General features: G+C 32.3%; 1 protein-coding gene across 1 annotated transcript; it reads right to left on the bottom strand.

Annotated features, from left to right (window-relative positions):
• Window positions 1-7738: 7738 nt before the first annotated feature.
• Window positions 7739-18826, bottom strand: LOC143911883 (uncharacterized). The gene is made up of 3 exons (XM_077430971.1): window positions 18312-18826; window positions 12286-12432; window positions 7739-8476 (listed from the first exon to the last, which is right to left on the bottom strand). Exons 1-3 carry the CDS (start codon window positions 18596-18598, stop codon window positions 7834-7836), a joined length of 1077 nt encoding a protein of 358 aa, XP_077287097.1. The 5' UTR covers window positions 18599-18826; the 3' UTR covers window positions 7739-7833.
• Window positions 18827-20127: the final 1301 nt, after the last annotated feature.

Raw genomic sequence — 20127 nt, 5'->3', positions numbered from 1 at the left:
TATATAAAGTGCCATTTATTAAAATTATTCAAAAATATTGAACAAAATACATACATACGTATAGATCTACTCTTCATCTCTTGTGATGAGAATGTCTGAATATTCCATTAAAATTTCAAAATAAATTATTTTATATTACTGTAACGTTAACAATTTTTACATTTGAATTCTCTTTATTAAAAATTAAAACCACATTAATACCAAGGCTGTAGCGTGGGAGGGAGGCCGAGGGGTGCAGATGACCATGGGCGCAAGATTGAGGGGGGCGCTAAAACGCCGTTGATAATATTCCATACTATGTAAAATAATGCGTTTGATTTTATTTTGGAATAGAGTTAAATTTTGTCGATTAATCATGGATTTTTAAAATGTTGATTATTATCTTAAATTTTACAATTAATGTTTATTTAAAATGTAGACTAGCGCTAAAAGGAGGGACATCATTCTCCCTACCTATGTATTTACGAAATGATCTATCTATCTTTATGAAAATTGCAATTGAATTTATTTGTTGTTCGTATTGAATGGATTAAAAACGGTATTTGATATTTTACTTAATGAAGATATACAAAAATTGTGAAAAAAAAATAATGGGATGGGACACTAGTGGCCGTAGCGCTAGTATGAAGTAGTAGGCTCTGATTAATACCTTCTATTTGTTGGTGATTTCATCTGAAAACAACAGTCCCAAAAATATTCAAACATCATCGATATCATATTGCTTTCTTCGTCTATTTTTTTGTTCGTTAGTTTTATAACAAGCAGCGTGGACTAGTGGTTAGCATATTATGCTTTCGAGCGGAGTGGTCACGGTTCAATTCCCACTAGTAGCTGTTGGCCAGACCTTGGTTTGTTACTCCAGGTCGATCGTTTCCATTCAGAGTTTGCCAATTTTTCTGATTTGCATTCAAACAGTTCCTGTAAATTGGCATTTTCTTTCCAATCTCTCTTGCAAATCTCAAGTTATTCAGCGTCTTGAGGTTCGCCCATTTTTATAATAAAATGCTGTAAAAAATTCTCCATAGTCACTGTGGATGATGTTTGTATGAATTCACATTGTATGAAAATGCTTGTATTAATTGTAGTATAGCATTGTATCTGTATTAGTACACTCATCGCTTTGGAGCGATCTGTAAAGGCATATTCGATTGAAATAAAATAAATAAAGATTAAACACACAAACTCTACTTAATTTACTCCAAATCAATTAAAGATAATCAAATAATAAAAGAATCTAGTATTATAAAATATTCTATCGTTTTTGAAATTATTGACATATTTATGCACTTGCATATTTCGTGAATTTATATTATTTATTAGAAAAAAATAATTATTAATAATAGAAATGCGATATAGTTTTATATTAATATTGTTTTTTAATTGTTTTTAATTAAATAAAAATACACATCCAATCCGAAGAACCTCGATCAGACCAGAAAATCTGGTCACGTTCACATAGTGACTTTTCACGATGACGTTTAAGATTGGGGGAATGTGCTCGCTGGTGGTCTAAAGAAATCGTTTTCCAACGTCTATGAGCGCACAAGTTTAAATGCGTCACACGTTTTTGACTCCATAATTGATTTGATAATATATGTATACCCACAAACGATGCGTAATCCCAATCGTATAATCCAAAATGCCTGCGTGTCATTTTATTAGGTAATCATAAAATAATATTTTGACAGCTTATTTTTACCTCATACCAATCGCGACACTAACACCAAAACTGTTTTGTTACAACGACTTGAAAAACAAGTGAAAAATAAATTACAATTAAAATCCAGATAATAAAAGCATGAGTAAGAATCAAAAACGCTTGATCGATTTATTAACGTATGAACACATCTTTGTATACGCGTATGTTTTTAATCACTGTCCATTCATTCATGAATTATTGCAAAAAAATAATTCACGCATGATTAATAAGTGAGATATTCTCATACTAAAAAACATACAATCAATAAATTGACTTCAAGCATTGTTGCTTGTTGCTTGCAAGCATTGCTTCGTGGATCATTGTATCCTCGGCATACAATGATCCATACCTATATCCATACTATACATATAGTGGAGAGAATGAAGACATAAAAATGGCAATAGAAGAAGCAAAAAAGGTGGGTAAAAGAAGTGCTGGAATGGTATCCGAGAGAAAGTGAAGGGGTAAAGGGAAGGTGGGTAGACGAAATTAGAAAAATATGTGGTATGAGATGGATGAGAGCAAGCCCCCCCCCCCCCCTTAATGTGCAATGTGTGCAATTCACACGGGCGGGCGGCTGAATTCTATGGGTGGCCTTCAGCGAACCCAAGATTAACCTACCCCAAAGACAAAAACTCTCACTCGTAGTCATTCATTAAATATGCATATGTACTATGGGAGGTTCAAAGCATTTCATAGCAATTGTAATTTTTGTTCGTGCTGACCACAAGGCCCTGTTCTTGTATGCAATTCACATGGGCAGCTGAACTCTAATTATAACATTAGTTTTAAATAAGGGTGGCCTTCAAGGAATCTAGGATTGGCCTTCCCCCAAGAAAACCCTCATTCGTATTAAAAATTTTAATTCATGAGAAAAAATATATTTCTGATTATTATTGATCCACGGCCCTTATATTTTGATCTGTTTTACGTTACTCAAGTATAGTGCTTCACTACATATTACCATAGAAGTAGAATGCATAGAATGGTCATTGTTAAGAAAAGTATCGTCTAAAAGCGAGCCATCGAAGAGAGAGACGGAAAGTTAGAAGAGAGACAAGAGAGAGAGAAACGAAGTTTAGCAAACAATGAACAAACTCTGCCGCGCAGAGTTTTTGCTGCAATATTTTTGGAGGCTGAGAGCGATTATATGCATTCTACTTCTATGCATATTACTGAGAGATCATTTTCGAAGCGGTCACATGTATTGTATTGTAATAAAAAAAATCTGAATATCACGACTCATTGAAAGCTACCAAGGGTTTTGTTACGTTAGTTCTCTCTGGTCTTGTCTTGTAATTTTTACACAAATAACTACATAAATACGGTAACTTATAAAATCATTATTTTAAAAATCTAACTTAACTATAATTTGGTGTATTTTATAATTGTGGTGTGTGCTCAATTTTTTTTATTTATCTTTTTTTAAATAAATACAGTGATTTATGTAATAAAAATTCTGCATTGTTTGTAATTAATTAATTGTCTAGGAAGGCGCATTGGGATCTTCTTGTCAAGCCTTCCTGGTATATCTATGTAAAATAAAAAATAAAAAATAAAATAATAAAATAAAATATATATGTACATATGTATTTGTGTATGTATGTACTAGGGTTTCTGTATTCCCGGGACACGGGACGGAGCCTGGGATCGTTCCCGGGATTCCCGGGATCCCGGGACACATGTCAAAAAAACATTTTTTTTGACATGTGTCCAGTTTCTTCCATTGTGGAATCGTCAATACAAGAAGGATATACTCGCTTCATAATAGTTTCACCGTAGGATAAACATATGTACATTCTCTTTAATTAAAGAATATTTTGTTCGGTATAAAATTATATGTAATTATTAAAAATTTGTGCTAAAAAATTAGTTTTAGGTTTCTTCTTTCTTCGATTTTAATTTTCAATTCTCAAAATATTTATCGATAAAGTCAAGTCCTTCAGTATTGAGATTTTCCAAAAATAAAATTACTAGAAACGATTTTGGCCAAACGCACAGAACCATTATATTATGATCATAAAATTTCCACGTTCGAGGAATGTGCTATACTTACTGCTAAATAACAAACTTTTGAGAATTTGATTTATTATTTCCCTTCGTGCAGTCGTGAAAATGTTGTATATTTTCAAGATATTTTTAAATCCAATTCCCGGGATTCAAGATAAGAATTCCCGGGACACGGGACAGCAAAAATTTCGTGAATTCCCGGGAATGTCTGTCCCGGGTTGCTCGGGTCAGAAACCCTAGTATGTACTATGTGTAATTGAAAACCTTATCTAGTACTTTATTTCAACTAATACTTTTGACACGTTTCATTTCCAGCGTATGTCTACATATAATATTTCACCCAACATTCGTATACGTAGTGTAGATTCGCAGTATCTGGCGCTTTAGACATTGTAGCTGCAAACTGGCAATAAAGAAGAGGTCGTCTTGGGTGTTTAATTTTATTTTTTCGTTGGGTCGTTATTATTAAGAGATTTCTTAGCGTATAGTTGGTCTCGAAGTAGATCGGGCGTAAATTAATTAGGCGACGACATCAATTAGAGGCGGCAACCGCGGACCATTTCCTACGAGGGATGCCAACAGACTATATAGCAGCTGCCGACTATATCCAAAAAACACACCATCATCACTCCACATCTTCAAAAATACTCCCATCACCGTTCGGGGAACCGGCGGCTTCATTGGTCGATCGATATGGCAGCTCAGATACGTCAGTCTTTACAAATTCATACCTTTCACTAAAATCTGTAAGATGTTCAGTGGAAAAAATGTGCATTTTTTTTTAATATTTTAAATTCAATTTGTGCACATGTATACTTTAATTGTTGTTGTGGTTCTCGGTATTATTATTTATTAGCAGGGACGGCTTAGAAGTGAAGCAAGACGATGCTGAAACAAAATTGTAACCGTTGGCAATAAAGCTGCGACATTGACGAATTGCCATCGCAATTTGTCAAGTCGAGTGTTCCACATTTTCAAAGAAACCCGATTCAACAATATCAATCTATTATAAATACGTAGAATATTTTAATACTAATTCAGTTTAAAATGTATTTTAGTAATTCAAAATTTCAACTGATGAAAATACTCCAAACGTGTATTGTGTCTCGGAAATTCATTGTGATGTTGTAGAAAATTCATAATAATCTGAATAATATAATATTTTCAAAATATACTGTTATTCATGTAATTGACTTTGATACATATGTACATATGTATGTTAAGCAACAATGTTTTAATTTAGAATTCAATTAATGGAAGGGGGGTTAACTAATATATGAAAAATGTCGTATAAAGCTACATAGATACAACATATTTTCAGTATGTCGAAAAAAAAATGTCTTGGTGCACAGATATTGTATGTCGATTTTTTTTAAATTTGTATCGAATTTTAAGTTTGTAGATGCTGGAATTATGTTTTTTTCAAGGTAATTTATTTTTTAGGTATTCAGGTTTTTCCTTTCAATATAATTTATGTGGTATATATAAATTACCGTGAAAGGATAATCCTGAATTATTCCAGCACATTAACTTAAAATTCGATTGAGTACAAACTTAAAACTCGATTCAATTTAAAAAATGGACATACAATATCTGTGCACCAAGCCATCAATATGTCAATTTATTTTTAATACTTGGGAAAAGCGACATAGTCGATGGAATCAATTTTATAGTTTCCCATGATGCCATTTTCAGGTTGCCCCTGATCGATATATATGGTATTAAACTTGTACATATATAATTTTTTAGATTATAAATATTGAAATCATATTCAAATCCTGGTAATATAGTTTTTTATCCAATTTAATGAGAAACCGTTTCAACAATGTGAATGTGATATTTTCCACCTTAGTGAGCGTAAATTGTCGGAAATTACTCTAACCCATTTATCTGGTAGTCTGCGCTCATCATTGTTTTCATGATTGATTGTGATTTATGAGTGAAATTTTGATTAATACTCTTCCATTTGGGCCTTACAGGGATGTTTTGTATTTGTAGTTGTTTCTTACATATTTATTGGAACTGGCTATAGGTGCAAGGCATTCCTTATGCTATATTTTTTATTTGATATTTTTACTTTATCTGTTATTATTAAATGCTATTTTTTTATGTTTATGTATGGATGTATTTATGTTTATGTTCAAATGTATTTTTTTTATGTATAATTGATTAGTATATTATTTTCGTTATGTATTAATTGTTATTTTGTTTTTTTTTGTGTTGTATTTTTTGACCATTGTGGCGCTTTAGGAATTCCTGTTATGCCACAATGGTCTGTTTAGAATAAATAAATAAACAATGAAATGAGTTTCAATCTTGAGTATCAGTTCAGCGTAGGATATAAACTTCGTTGGAAATATCTACAAAGGGCTCCGATCCCCACCAAAATCCGTCTACGGTCCAAGTTTTGGTACCGTGAGTATATATTATATGTATGTGTATGTATATGTACATGTTTGTGCAAGAACTTCAGGTTTTATTAAATTTTAATTAAATCATGAAAGTGTTAAGAAAACGGTTCGTCGCGGCGCGAGACAAATTTTTTTGCTAGAATATTTTTTGCATCATCATCTTAGTGAATGCAAGAAGCGGTTGCATACCGGAACCGCCAGTGCATCACCAACGATTAACTCGCTCAAATGAAATGCAGATGCAGTATGCACCGCGTGTGCGCATGCGCACGCCAACGAATCCAACGCAATAATTAAATCCTCGTCAATGTCACAAGTTGAACAAAAAAAAAAACAATCAAAACAGAGTGCATTAAAGTCGTAATTGCGCATTTGTAAAATATATATGTACCTACATATGTACATATGTATATAAAAATCATATTTTATTTAAATTGGTTGTGTATCATGTACATAGTAGCCTTAAATTTAAATTTTCAAGTGATTAAATTAAAATTATTTTTATTTCTTCAAGCTGTGATGATAGTTGGATCCAAATAGGAGCTGTTGGAATGATATGTAATGATAAAAATGGAAAAGTTTCAAACCGATCGGAAGAATGTAGGAGTATTGCCTGAACCATTATGGAAGAGAAACATATAAAAGCCTTGTAAAAAGGGGTCGAAAGGTACGTAGGTGTGAATCGTAACAACATAAGATAGCACTTGGTGAAATGGTTGAAATGTGTAGCTGAAAGAATGAATTTGCAGATAAGCAAAGAAAATACTCGAATATTTTCCAATACAAGGCAAAATGAGCGAAGAAGATCAAGTTGTGGTTGGGTTGATGATTAAAGGAAAACGTATGAATGATGGTTTTTTAGAAGAAGATTAGAGACATGAAATTAAAAAGAATTCCAAGATGATGATGATAATATGTATGTACAGCATATAAAATATATTAAAACGAAATGAATTCGATTTTATTTATTTATTTAAAAAAACTTACTCTAACTTTCATACAGTACAATACTTAAAATATATCGTCAATCACTTACAAATGTAAACATTCACATGCTTCTTAAACATATGTATTATAATATTTTGTAATAAGTAATATTTTGAAAAAATATAATAATTATATATTAATTTACTTTTTGAAGTAAATATAATAAAAACAAACATATAAAATAATTATCAATGAAGAAACAATTCGTACAATGAATCAATTTCGAAACACATTTGGTACTTGGGAATTATCTCAATACATCTTTCTTAAATTTTATTGTAACACGTAATGAAAAATTTAATTTCAAAAAGAACTGTTAACCAAATTGTTGGTATCGTGATATTCATTTATTATGAGCATTATTTTAAAGCTGTAAAAAAATTACGAATTTTACTTGGTGCTCGTAATAAACGATTATCATTATATTTTTAAATATAATAAAAAAATAAAAATAAAAAATAAGGCACATCATAAAATAATCTTAGTCTACGTAATAAGATTCACAAGTTAAGATTCATGTTTTAAATATGATCGAATTATCAATATCATAAAAAAATTATATTGCATTTTTTCACATGACAGATATGCATATGTATCTTCCAACTGCTCTTATAATTTGAGAAATATTTTTATATGAGATTCTAACTCGTTCCTATGAATATTTACGATGTCATAAAATGCATATTATCAGCGTTCAATTTTTTATTTTATTTTGTACAGTCGAAATCAGACACAACCAGGCCAAGGAGAAGGCGGTCCAGTAGATACGGACGATGGTTGAGAATAAGGATAGCTACTGGGTATACTGTAATTGGATAGAGTAGAGTGATTGCTGGAATACCTCCCCGTCGACTGGTATTCGTGGAAACGGTGGTTTTCCTCACCTTCCACGCTTTTATTCCTCTCGTCCAACCAAAACTGATGAGGATGTTCCTCGTTCACATTTTGGGCATACTTATACCAATAATTTTGAGTAAAAGTGTTCGTGGGATAATGAGCCACTGGATGGGCCAAATACTGATCCAACTCCAAACCGTCCAAGCAGTTCTCGTTGATATTTGCCTCTGTCTCTGGTGTCGTGTTCATAAGATGATGTTGCAACTGAGGTGAAGTCATGGGATGCTGACATATCACTCCGGATTGAACGGAGCTGCTGGCTGAAGATCTCGGCGATGTGGATACTGGAGATCCGACATCTACTCCGGTCGGTGAATCTTCTGATTTAAGGTCTTCGAAACGAGTCCTCTTAGTTACCTCCCTTTTACGTCTTCTCGGCTGGTATTTATAATCGGGATAGTCCCTTTTATGAATCAGACGAAGTCGATCTGCCTCTTCTACGAAGGGCCTCTTATTATAGTCGGTCATTTTTCTGTAAAAATATAATATTTATTTAATTTAAGTCTTTTAGACTTACATACGCACATACATATATGTAGGTACTTTTTTATGATATATATAGCAACAGTTATCTTATGGAAAAAAAGTGTCACACGTGCAGTCGCTTCCTGCCTGTAAACCACTTGGATCAAATGATAAAATTTTGCTATCTTACATTTTGCCATAGAGACTATAAAAGAAAAATTAAAACGTCGACAGCTGTCCAAACTGAATTTTTTCCTTAGATTTCCCATACCTAATCTCGCACGTGTTCAAAAATCGAATGCTTATTACATACATACATATTTGCTGATAAACAAAATTTGATATAAATTTTAGACTAACTCAAATTTGATCTAAACGGTTCCAAGTGATAACAAATCTGAAGTGTTTTATTTATATATACATACATAAATGTAACGTCTTTTTAGATACAATATTTATAAACTAGTTCAAGAAACTAATACGACCTATAAAATTACTATAAATTATCAGTCGAGTTTTTTGAAAATAACTTTTTACTCGGTGTAATTTCCCTCTGTTTGGTTAATGGATAAGTCAAATTATGCATTGTATTTTAATTGTTATAGATGTATAAACAATATGTATTATTTAAAATAATAATTAGAAACAAATGTTAACGGCCTGCATTTATTTTGGTCAATACTACGTGACCCGTCTTGGGACCGTAATATTCAGATAAGACACAATTGAAAAAAAAAACTAATACAGGAAACGTAAATTCATAGTCAAATTAATTATTTTTAAATAATATAGCGAATTATGTATACATTACATACAACTATTTTATAGTATGTAATAAACTAATTATATTAATTTAATAATATATTTTTACTGCCCATTAATTATTACTATAAGAGGTATGAAATGACCTAAAGGTATCTTCATGTTTTAGATTAAATATCTAATTTATATACGAAATAAAACAATTATCCCAGCAACTAGCTAACGTATTAAATATATATGTATTTAAGACAGTGCTCTTAAACTTTAAGAGCACTGTCCCGTTTGAACCTTTCACGGGTCACTTTATCTTCCGGCTTACATAGAGAATTTTATCTGTAAATAACCAAAAAATGGGTTCGAATATCAACGTCTACAATAATTGAATCTAGAAAACACGCGAAATACTACTAAACTTATGAATGTAGGTACATATGTATGTATGTATGATCTACATAAGTAAATTCAATGTACATACATATATATGTATATCTTCAACCCAGGTCAAAGGAGTTCAAACAATAAAAATGAATGCAATTTTAATATTAAACGGATGCTTAGAAAATATATTTCACACTGTGACTAATTTCAATACGCAAAGACGTAATCTGATAAAAAAATAATTTAATTTGCCCCCGGCTATCTAGAGTCAATCTTATAATTCTGCCAAACGCAAACTTAAAGATTGCCGAGTACCGTTCTTTTTCGTACAAATAATCATGCGTTTTTTCGTATGAAATTATTACAAATAAGAATTAAACAAACATCCGGAAAGATATGATATGACTTCCTGTCCCATTCGGTATTCTCCATGGAAGTTTGTAACCTCAAAATACATATAATTTAAAACGAGAAACCAGGAAAGACATTCCCACCACCGATTGTGCACCCCCCTATTTACATACTCAACACTTTGTTTGCCGAAGATATGCGCAGTCGCATTTATGTACACTCGGAAAGAAAACTCCACTTCACACTAACCTAATTAAAGAATATGCAAACACGAATAAAATATAGGAATATTGTGGGGAAATTCAGAGACGCGCGCGTCAGTCCGCGAATCGGAGCAATAAAAGTGTATCTTGTGGAAAATGTATAGCGGTGTTGGGTAATAGACCGGAACGGTAAATTACATTTGGTTTGGTACAAATATTCCTAATGGCTGTATCTCGACATAGTCATCTCATCGGCTCATCAACTCATCGCGAGCTCCAAGAGCAGCCATGGATCGAAATCTAAAACGAACCAGTCTGCGAGAGGTGGACTCCAGTCGACTTCAACTCACAAATCTCAATATAATATAAATATTTGCGTATTGAATTATGTATTTAAATACATCAAATTAGTTATTTTTGTATGAAAATACGAGTGATATTCTTTTATCGTTTTTATTTGAATTTTTTTTAATTGTGTTCACTTTTTTTAATTTTTTCTTTGATTTTAATTAAAAATTTTACTTAACTCAAACTTACATATAAAATATGTATGTATGTATTACAAAAACGTAACCAAATTGAACAATTTCATATAGTCAGTCCGAATTAGTGAAGATTTTTGAATTACAACTAGGTACTAAAATCATTGCTGGCCATTGAAATTTATCATCTATGATTAGGTTTATCAGATTAGTTATTGGGAATTCATTATGGAACGATTCGCTGCCTATAAAATGTCAAATTAAGTACTTTCTGAATAGATAGAATTTCACTCGTTTAGTTTCTGTCCCATAATCAAATGATGAAATTTTTTTATCTTTAATTGATTTAAAAGCCCTGTCCACGTTAGACGAAGTCGGCAAAATGGCGATCGTCTGCCGAGGATCATCTCGCCAATCTTGATAAGCAGCTCGCCAGTATCCAACGCTCTGTAAAAGTAAGCGATTCGTGAGAATGAGACGCGCGTGGGGCCGATTCCGACAGGGCTACCATGATTTCCGTTAACCCTAATTATTTCCTAATTTAATTTCGATAATCCATGGTCCTTAAAAGTACCCCAAAATTTCCTTGAAAAAAATAAGCTTCCTAAAGGTAGCGCTTAATATTAAAATAAATTGTTCAACTTGGTATTTTTGCTGTTGCAACAATTTTTCGTAATTTTTATTTATTACATACATACATATACATATGTAAGCATAACATATAATTTATAATCAAATTATAGATATCATCCACTGCCAATGTTCCAATGTTGACTTATATTAATAATAATTACAATAAATTAAAACAACGATGAGTTGCAGTAACAATACGAAATCAGTTTAGTATCTCAAGTTCGGTGCAGTTCTTTGATCATTACCGATGATGACTAGTTTATATATAATTGATTTTATTAGATAGTTCTCTTTATCTACCAATCGTTATTTATCATTTTCAAAAAGCTTTCCAGTATAATTATATTGATCTAAACGACAGTTAATATCGAACTCGATCCGATATAAATTATCTGTAAAATTATACACCATTCTATAATTATAGAAAAAAAAATACATATTTGAATTTGAATGCAATATGTATGTATGTATTCAAAATTATTTTGAAATAAAATCTAATATATAATTTCGAAAGAGACTTTCTATGTTAAGTATGTACATATATATGTATATTTTTCGATTCAAATAAATTTAATAAAAAAACAAATGAATATTTACTATTAGATTCGCCATGTTTACGCTGTTATTACAAATGCTGAGCGAAGCCGGGTAAAACAACTACTATTTTATAAAGAACATTTTATTTTTTCTGAAGTGCATTTAATAAAGAGAACTTTTACGGAGACAAACTTTCTGAAGTAGATAGAAAAAAATGAGAAATTGAAGAAAGTCATGAGTTCCCAAAATCAAGATTCTTCGGATTATTTAATGTACATATTAAATAATCAAACACTATTTTCATAAAGATTTTAACCATGACTTTGTGTAAGTAAATTAAGAATCTGCCGACAGAGATTATCTAAATCTTGCAATAGTTATATGTAACACTTTTTTTTCAAGTTGTGGCAGTATTTAAATTGGGAGTCTTTCAGTTTAAGGTGATATACATATATTTAGTAAGCACTTACTTCCAGATTTTACCAAGCGTTTTGGACAATTCAGCATTGTGAAGCTGAGGATGTTGATCAGCCAACTGACGTCGAGCAGCCTGAGCCCATACCATGAAAGCATTCATGGGCCTTTTCACATGCGATCGCTGCTTTTCAGACGATGCTCTGCATTAACAAGGAAAAACATAAAATATTAATTTAATTATTAAAAATTTTCAATGTTCCAAATTCACTGAATATAACGACAACACGTGTCAATGAGGTTTTAAATCGAACGCTGTTGGAAAACACATCTGCTACCAATCGGTAGATATCGCAAATCAACCCACATAGCACGAGAAATATTATTTATGTTAATTTTACAACGCCATTAATCGACATCGGTCGTTTGAGAACCCTGAATACGTTACGCAAATAAATAAGTGTGTTTCAAATGGAGACCGACAACGCGTTGACAAGAAAAATCGTAACTAATTTTATTGCTAGTAAAAATGCCACCGTTTACAACGAGAGAGTTTTTATAGCCTTACAGAAAGTGAAACCTTTTTTCAGGATTTTTTCCGACAGTGCAAGATGGCTTTCGTGGTGCGTAAACAAATGTCGGTTTACGAGGGCATTTTATGTCATAATAAGTGTGTGTTTCTACAAATGTATTTACTTTCGAGAATTTTACTACCGGGTTGTTAAAATTTGATTCACAACAGCCACGGCTTGCGACTTTTCAAACTTCATTATGTCCATACGTTGCCATTATTTTAATTTTAAATATTTATTAATAATAATAAAATTCATCTTTCAGACTGTCAAAAAGTTGTCTAAGCCAGAATTGGGCAATGTGTTTATTTTTTCAATATACATATTCACAGATATGGAGAATGAAGTTAGCTATCTGAACTTATTTTGTTCAAGTACTTTTTAGCATACAAAGAATTACCAATCAGAAGTTTAAATGTACATTGAGCCGTTATATTAGAAAGTGGCGTAAGTCCAATTTAAGTCCAGTTTCAAAAATATAATTTCTCTTTGACTTAATTCACAAATTGTTATCACTTATTTTAATTCAATATGTCCAAAATCTCGGAAAAGCAGAATAAACGTAGGTATTACAGGCCACCTGCATTTTAAATATTGTTAAGCGCAAAACATTAAACATATGTATATATTTAATGTTTTGCGAAATATTTCTCGAAATGAAGAAAGACCACTTTAAAATATAACGGCTCATATAACTAACTACATATCTACAAAAGCATAATATGACTGACACAGATGAAAAATAAAAAAATCAATATTGCATCTTATTAAATTTAATCATCTTCTTAATCCCTTTTAGAAGACAATGCAATAATATAGTTGTACATATTTTCATGCAAAATATCTTGAAACAAATATGCTTGAAATCTAAAATATTCATATACTACCTTAAAAGTAAAAAAAACTATGAATTGTATAACATTCACTTGTCGTAATTAAGACACGGCACAATATGGTGGATAAAAAGGTTATCAACTCCAGATATAAATTGTTTAAAGAAGTAGGACAAATATCATTTAAAATTTTAATTTTCAAATGTGAACTGTCAAAGAAATAAGAAAAGTAAACGTTCTCAATGTAAATAAACAAGAAAACGTACGAAACATTATAAAGCATAACATTACATATGTATGTATGTATGTATACGCATAAAAAACGTTGACGAAGTCTTAGATAAATAAAATTAAAATACCCATGTTATGTAATAATATCTAAATTATAAAATGAAACGTATACATTGTTTGTTTTTAAAAAATAATATTTATTTTACCTATCTACATACATATGTACCTACATACACAATGAGAATGACAAATATGTATGTACTTGAGTTCGATATTATGTTCATTTTTATTTCAAGTGGCTACCATACCCAAATTTTTGTCCAATGATTCCGTTGCATTGTTTAATCGTTTATGTAAACAAACGTGGGCACGGCCAGATAACACAATAAAAATCAGACTAAAGTTTCATCATATGTTTTGTCGAGATTTTTCTCCCATTTGTAACATTTAAGATTTACATATGTATATGCGAGAAAATTTACATACGTATATGTTATCGTTCCGATTTATACATCTCGAGATATGGATACCCCACATGCATTCGAATGCACTTCACCTACCGCGGATATTTAGTTAGCGAACCGAAGAAACGCAGCATGCGCTTAGTGCACCGTGGACTACCCAAACACTTGTGACATGAAATAGTGCATTTAAAAGCGCCATGCTGCACAAGATGAGATAACATTGCGTAATAAAATGTCCATAAGCTCATCCGGCCACTGTTTCGAAGGGAATTTTATAATAAACGACTCAATCCCCAACTTCAACACTCACGTATACATATTAGATATATGAAAATAAGCTGGTTTTTTTTTTAAATATTACACAGCCTGATTTATCATAATCGTAATGAGTGTAGGGATAATTGAAAAAGCTTTAGATAGCCGCTGTGAAGTGGTCGCGAAACACTTGAATCAGGTGTGTTTGGATACACTTTGACACCTGGTGCATTAGTAGCGTGTCACTAATGGGTACCGTTTAGCACTGTCTATTGACAGGTGCCGCAAAAAAGGTTTCACCATGAGAATTGGCATATATTCACTAGAAGGCATGGGAACTAGATAGACAACATATGTATGTAGTTATTTTCGCGTCTAAACGTGTACGTCAACGTGGATAAAAATGAGGGTTAAATATTTATATCAAGAATGTATCCCCCAATTGACATCGCATATTTATTTTAGGTGTGTTGTGAAAATAATAATAATATTACCTTGAGTTCACCCCATGAGAAAGTATTAATAAATATTTTTAATATGAAAATTAAATTATCAAAGTATAATATGTATAATACAATTTATTTTATAGTTTTCATGTAAATCCTTAAAGTTTCCATGGTTCATAACGGTAGACATAGTTCATGTGTGAATGAAAAATAATAAAACGGTTTTTATTGTAATTACATATGTATATACATATATAGGTATGTAGACAAGTACAATATTTTTTTAAAAAGCCTTCATTTGAAAAAGATATACTGTTTATATAAAGATAAAATGTTTATTAAACAATTATAAGAATTGTAATTAGGTTTATTTACTTTATAGATAGAATAGACCTAAATGTGTTGTGAACATAATTTATGAACAATAAAACACACTCAAATAAGTGTGGAACGTTTTATGCGCGGCATAACGAGGAGATATAAGAAGCGACATTCGTGGGTGAGAAGTATGACAAAGGTATTCGATATAGTTGAGAGAGTAAAAAGAAATGGGTGGGTCACGTAGTAATGTAATAATGAACGAAAGTGATTGAATTGTACCCTAGAGAATGTAAAAGGGTGAAAGTAAGGCCACAAGGAAGAAAGGTAGACGAAATTATTAAAATGTGTGGGGTGCGAAGGATAAGAGTTGCGCAAAAACAGAGACGAATGGAAGCGTGTTGGAGAGGCCTTCATCCAGCAGTGGATGTTGACTGGCTGTAAATGATGATTGAATAGAATGTCAATAATATAGTCAGGGCTGCCGAGAGAAATCCCAGGCTATGGAAAAATAATTCCGTGACCTATGACAAACCAAAAAAAAACCTTATGGATGAAAGCGAAAAATCTATCAGAACTATTAGAAAAATACCTATATGTTGAATGCTATTTTTTGAAATAATCGTATAAGAAAGTATGATATAACAGATACGATTTCACATGGACACAAACAGTGCCGGCCTTACACCCAATGGCGTCCTCGGGCAATTTTTTCTAAACACAATTTTAGAAAAAAATTTCGCCTTTGGCGCTCTAATCTAAAATTTTGTATGGCTTTTGGCGCTCTAGTTTTAAATTTTAAAGCGCATCCAGTGGCGCCCTAATTTATTTGGCGCCCTCGGGCGCCGCCCGACCCGTCCTCCCCCTAAAACCGGCACTGGACACAAAGAATGGGCAGATCGAAAAATAATAAACATTTAGCATTAAAGAGTTAAATTAGCAATATCGATCAGTCGAACGTCCCAACACGGGGCCCTTCAAGTAGAATATACTCAATCATACACATACATATATACATACATATATCTAATGAATCAGCGTTTGCACCATTAACATTTACCTCATACAAAAAATCAAAACAATTCAAAATGAATCGTTTAAGAGCGCCATTCCTCATAGCCGCGATACTAGAAAATACAGCCAAAAAAGGCTGTTAATTACGTGGACTTTTGATTTGGACAATTAGGAGAGCTCTCGCCGCACACCTTGAGGAGCGCTGTTGTGTCTCTGTCGGAGACAAAGCACGGCACGTACGTGATACATTAGTGAGGTAATATCTTAGCACGGTCCAATATTGATTTGAACAAACACGAGCGATGTGACGCGCGCTCAAAAGGATCAATTCTGAGTGGTCCGCGGCTGCCAATTAGCACGGTGATACTTTCCAAAATGTCGGTCGGCTTTTTCGCTTTTGAGCGTCTAAATGCGCATCACCGTTTTTGGACACGGCAAACAATTTTTTTTACCCACTGCGATAATTAAAAGCAGCGCTCAAGAAAATGAGACAATAGAAAAAAATGACAAAAAATATGTCTTATGAACCGACGATTGAGAGGTGGCCTCGGACGAAAATCGTAACGGTAGTGTTGAAATTGAAACAACGAGATCACTTAAGCTTTTACAGGAGAAAATTAAGAAAAGCCATTCAGACGGATGTGTACACTGCCACATCATACAAATTAAAATAAGACACACACGTACATACATATGTACATATGTTTGGTATGGACTTACAATCTAAGAAATCGTATAAGCATATGAGTATTAGACATGAAAAATTTAATTTGTCAAACCCCAAATAATTTGATATTTTAGTGGTGAATATGTAGACATATTTAAGCGACAATTTGAAAATAATTTCACATCTTATATTTTTAAATGAGTTATACGGAAAATTTCATTGATTTTTACAATGCCTCTTCTAATTGTACTACATTTATTAAGGCAAACTTTAAAAATTAGTGAATGTGTACAACAAAATATTGTCGTTGGATATCATTTTAATTTTTTACTTTTACACACATTCATACATGTGTATTAAATAAAAAAATCATAAAGATGCGAATGCTAAAGTAATTTTTATGTAGATTTTATTGGTAAAAACTTCATTTAATTTAAATTTTCTCACATACTTCATCATTAAATTAATTTTAAGTATTTGCATTACAATCAGAGACGTTTCGTGGATATAGGCAAATGAGGCAGAGCCTAGGGGCGTCATATTTTGATGGGCGGCAAACCAAAGAAAGAAAAATAATCGTAATTTTAAATTGAAATTATTATATTTTATTACAAATAATTTGCCACTCAAGAATGGACCACAAAATTCTAACTGACCCAAAGGATTCTAATTACTTTCATTAAAACATATGATATAATGTATGTTTCAAAATATCTATCTTTAATATGATTATTTTTCCGTTTACATGACATCTTTAGAGGGGGCGGCATTTTGAACTTCGCCTAAGGGTGGCATAAAGTCTCAGGACGTCACTAATTACCATAATAAGAAAAGAAAAACTATTTCTATCAGTTTTGATTATTCAATAAACAAGTATATACGTTGGTAATATTTCGATTCTACTAATTAAACTGAATTTAATATCACCTATAATAAGCCTCAAAAACTCTTTATACATGATTTTTTTTCCCCACATAAAATATTATTTAAACTGTTATTCAAATGAATACATAATTTAGTCTGGAAAAGTTACGAACTATAAGAAAATTAATAAAAAAATCTCAATTTTCAATCAAAAATATGAACCAAGACCTTTTTTATGAAATTATGAAATTTTACCTTTGGATTTAAGCGATCGTATTCTATGTGTTAAGATTTATCATAATTTTGTTGACAACATAACACATCTTTAATTAAATATTAATTGAAAAAGCATACCCAAAAAGAAAATTCTGACAACGCGTACGTTTGGTTTACGTTACAAATATCAAAATTGACTCACTTGGTGGCTGCAGGCACAGCTTTAAAGTCGTATTCTTGCAACACTTTGGAGACGGCATCTTTAATCTCCTTCTGATCTTCGATGTGAAGTTTCGCAGACCTCCTGCTACAACTGCCCAGAGCGAGCGGCAATTCAGCCTTCATCTCCCTGTGCAGTATGACGGACCTCTGTATAACGGCCTGCACAGATGACTTTTCCCCTTCGTTCTCCACTTTGACAGACTGCGAGGACTTATTCATAGCGACGAGTAAACAAGGATGATTGGCAGAAGCGGGCGAGGACAGCATATTTCCGACAACAGTCAAACTGACACTTGTTGCATAGATTCTGTTTACCTCGGGGCCACGTGCGCGATTCGATCTTGATTTAGAGACGCGGGACACGGACTTTTTCCCGTATTGAATGGAACCACTTGTTGAGGGACACCTCGGGGAAGAAAGAAGCTTATTGTGCAGCGGCGTCGCGACGCCCAGCCAACTGCGCCCGCGCTGATCTAAATGTGATCAATGAGTGCCTTGTGCACTGACTTGAGAGCTACGCAATTCCCGCCTACTATCGCCTTATCTCCTTCTGGCTTTAATGCAAAGAAAGAGACACAAGTATACATCCCTCTTTAAGAGTCCCAAGTCGACTATGGCTTTTTTCTTCTATTTCGTACTCGACGAACGTGTCAGAGAGAGACGTCAAATGTCATCGCAAGACAGGTCGGTTGCTTGTGTGAAAATTGAATCGGTGACGAAAGCTCGCAGTCGAAAAGCGCCTTCGCCTTCTGTGCTTTCTCGTTCCATGTTGTCGCGTGTTGTTTGATCACTTCGTTATCTAAATCTAAACAGAAATGTAATAAATTTTATTGCATTAATGATTAGTTTATCATGCGGGTGTACAGTTGTTCTTTTTTAATTGATACGCAATGAATAAGTGACCGTGATTATGTTAGTACTCGTGTTATTTTTGGTGATTATTCAAAAATTTTATGAGTGTACATGCAGGAAATGGACAGGGTGTGTTGGGAATGTGTTGTCAACTGTCCGCAGTCACAAGTTGGTGGTACTAAGGATATAAGAAAAACTAACTATGTATATAAAAAGTAGTTCTGAATAATCTCATTTGGTAGAAAGCTAGGATTTTCTGATAAAAATAAAATTATACACATTTGGTAGAAAAACTTGAAAAACTTGATGTTTTCCATCAAGTACGTGACGTTTTTCCAATTAGACGATTCTTCTTATTATCTTCCTTCGAAAAATTCACAATTAATACAGAAAATGTTTGGTGATTTCACATAATTATTACTTTATCTATGTACGTAATAACAATAGATGAAGTTGTGTATGCAAAAATTTTAACTCGAGATTTTGACTGATTCAAACTCAGAATCGATCACGGATCACGTTTTAATGATCTATAAAAAATGTGTGTGTGTGTGTGTGTGTGTGTGTCTGTGAATTTTGGTGATTTTTCGAACACCGTTAGTACTATTGAATTGAAACTTAGTATCAGTTACTGAAATTCTTATCAATACGATGTAAATTTTTTGACTAGAAATGGTATCTCCCCTTATAGGTATCCTCTTTTTTAAGTTTTTGAATTCAATTACCTCCCAAACCACTAATCGAATCAGACTGAAATTTTTTTACATGTAATAGAAATTATAAATTTTATACCCAAATATTTTTTAAATATTTTTACCTCAACCGGAAGTAGTACTTTTACTCTAACGAATCGAGGTTTTTTTTATGTTTTTCTCAAATCCACTATTAAACGAACTATAGAGAATATTGAAATAAAGAATTTTGTATAAATTTAAATAAAATCT

The sequence above is a fragment of the Arctopsyche grandis genome, chromosome 5, assembly GCF_051622035.1.
Source record: "Arctopsyche grandis isolate Sample6627 chromosome 5, ASM5162203v2, whole genome shotgun sequence".
In the NCBI taxonomy this organism is placed as follows: domain Eukaryota; kingdom Metazoa; phylum Arthropoda; class Insecta; order Trichoptera; family Hydropsychidae; genus Arctopsyche; species Arctopsyche grandis.
This window is presented reverse-complemented; position numbering and strand designations above follow the sequence as displayed.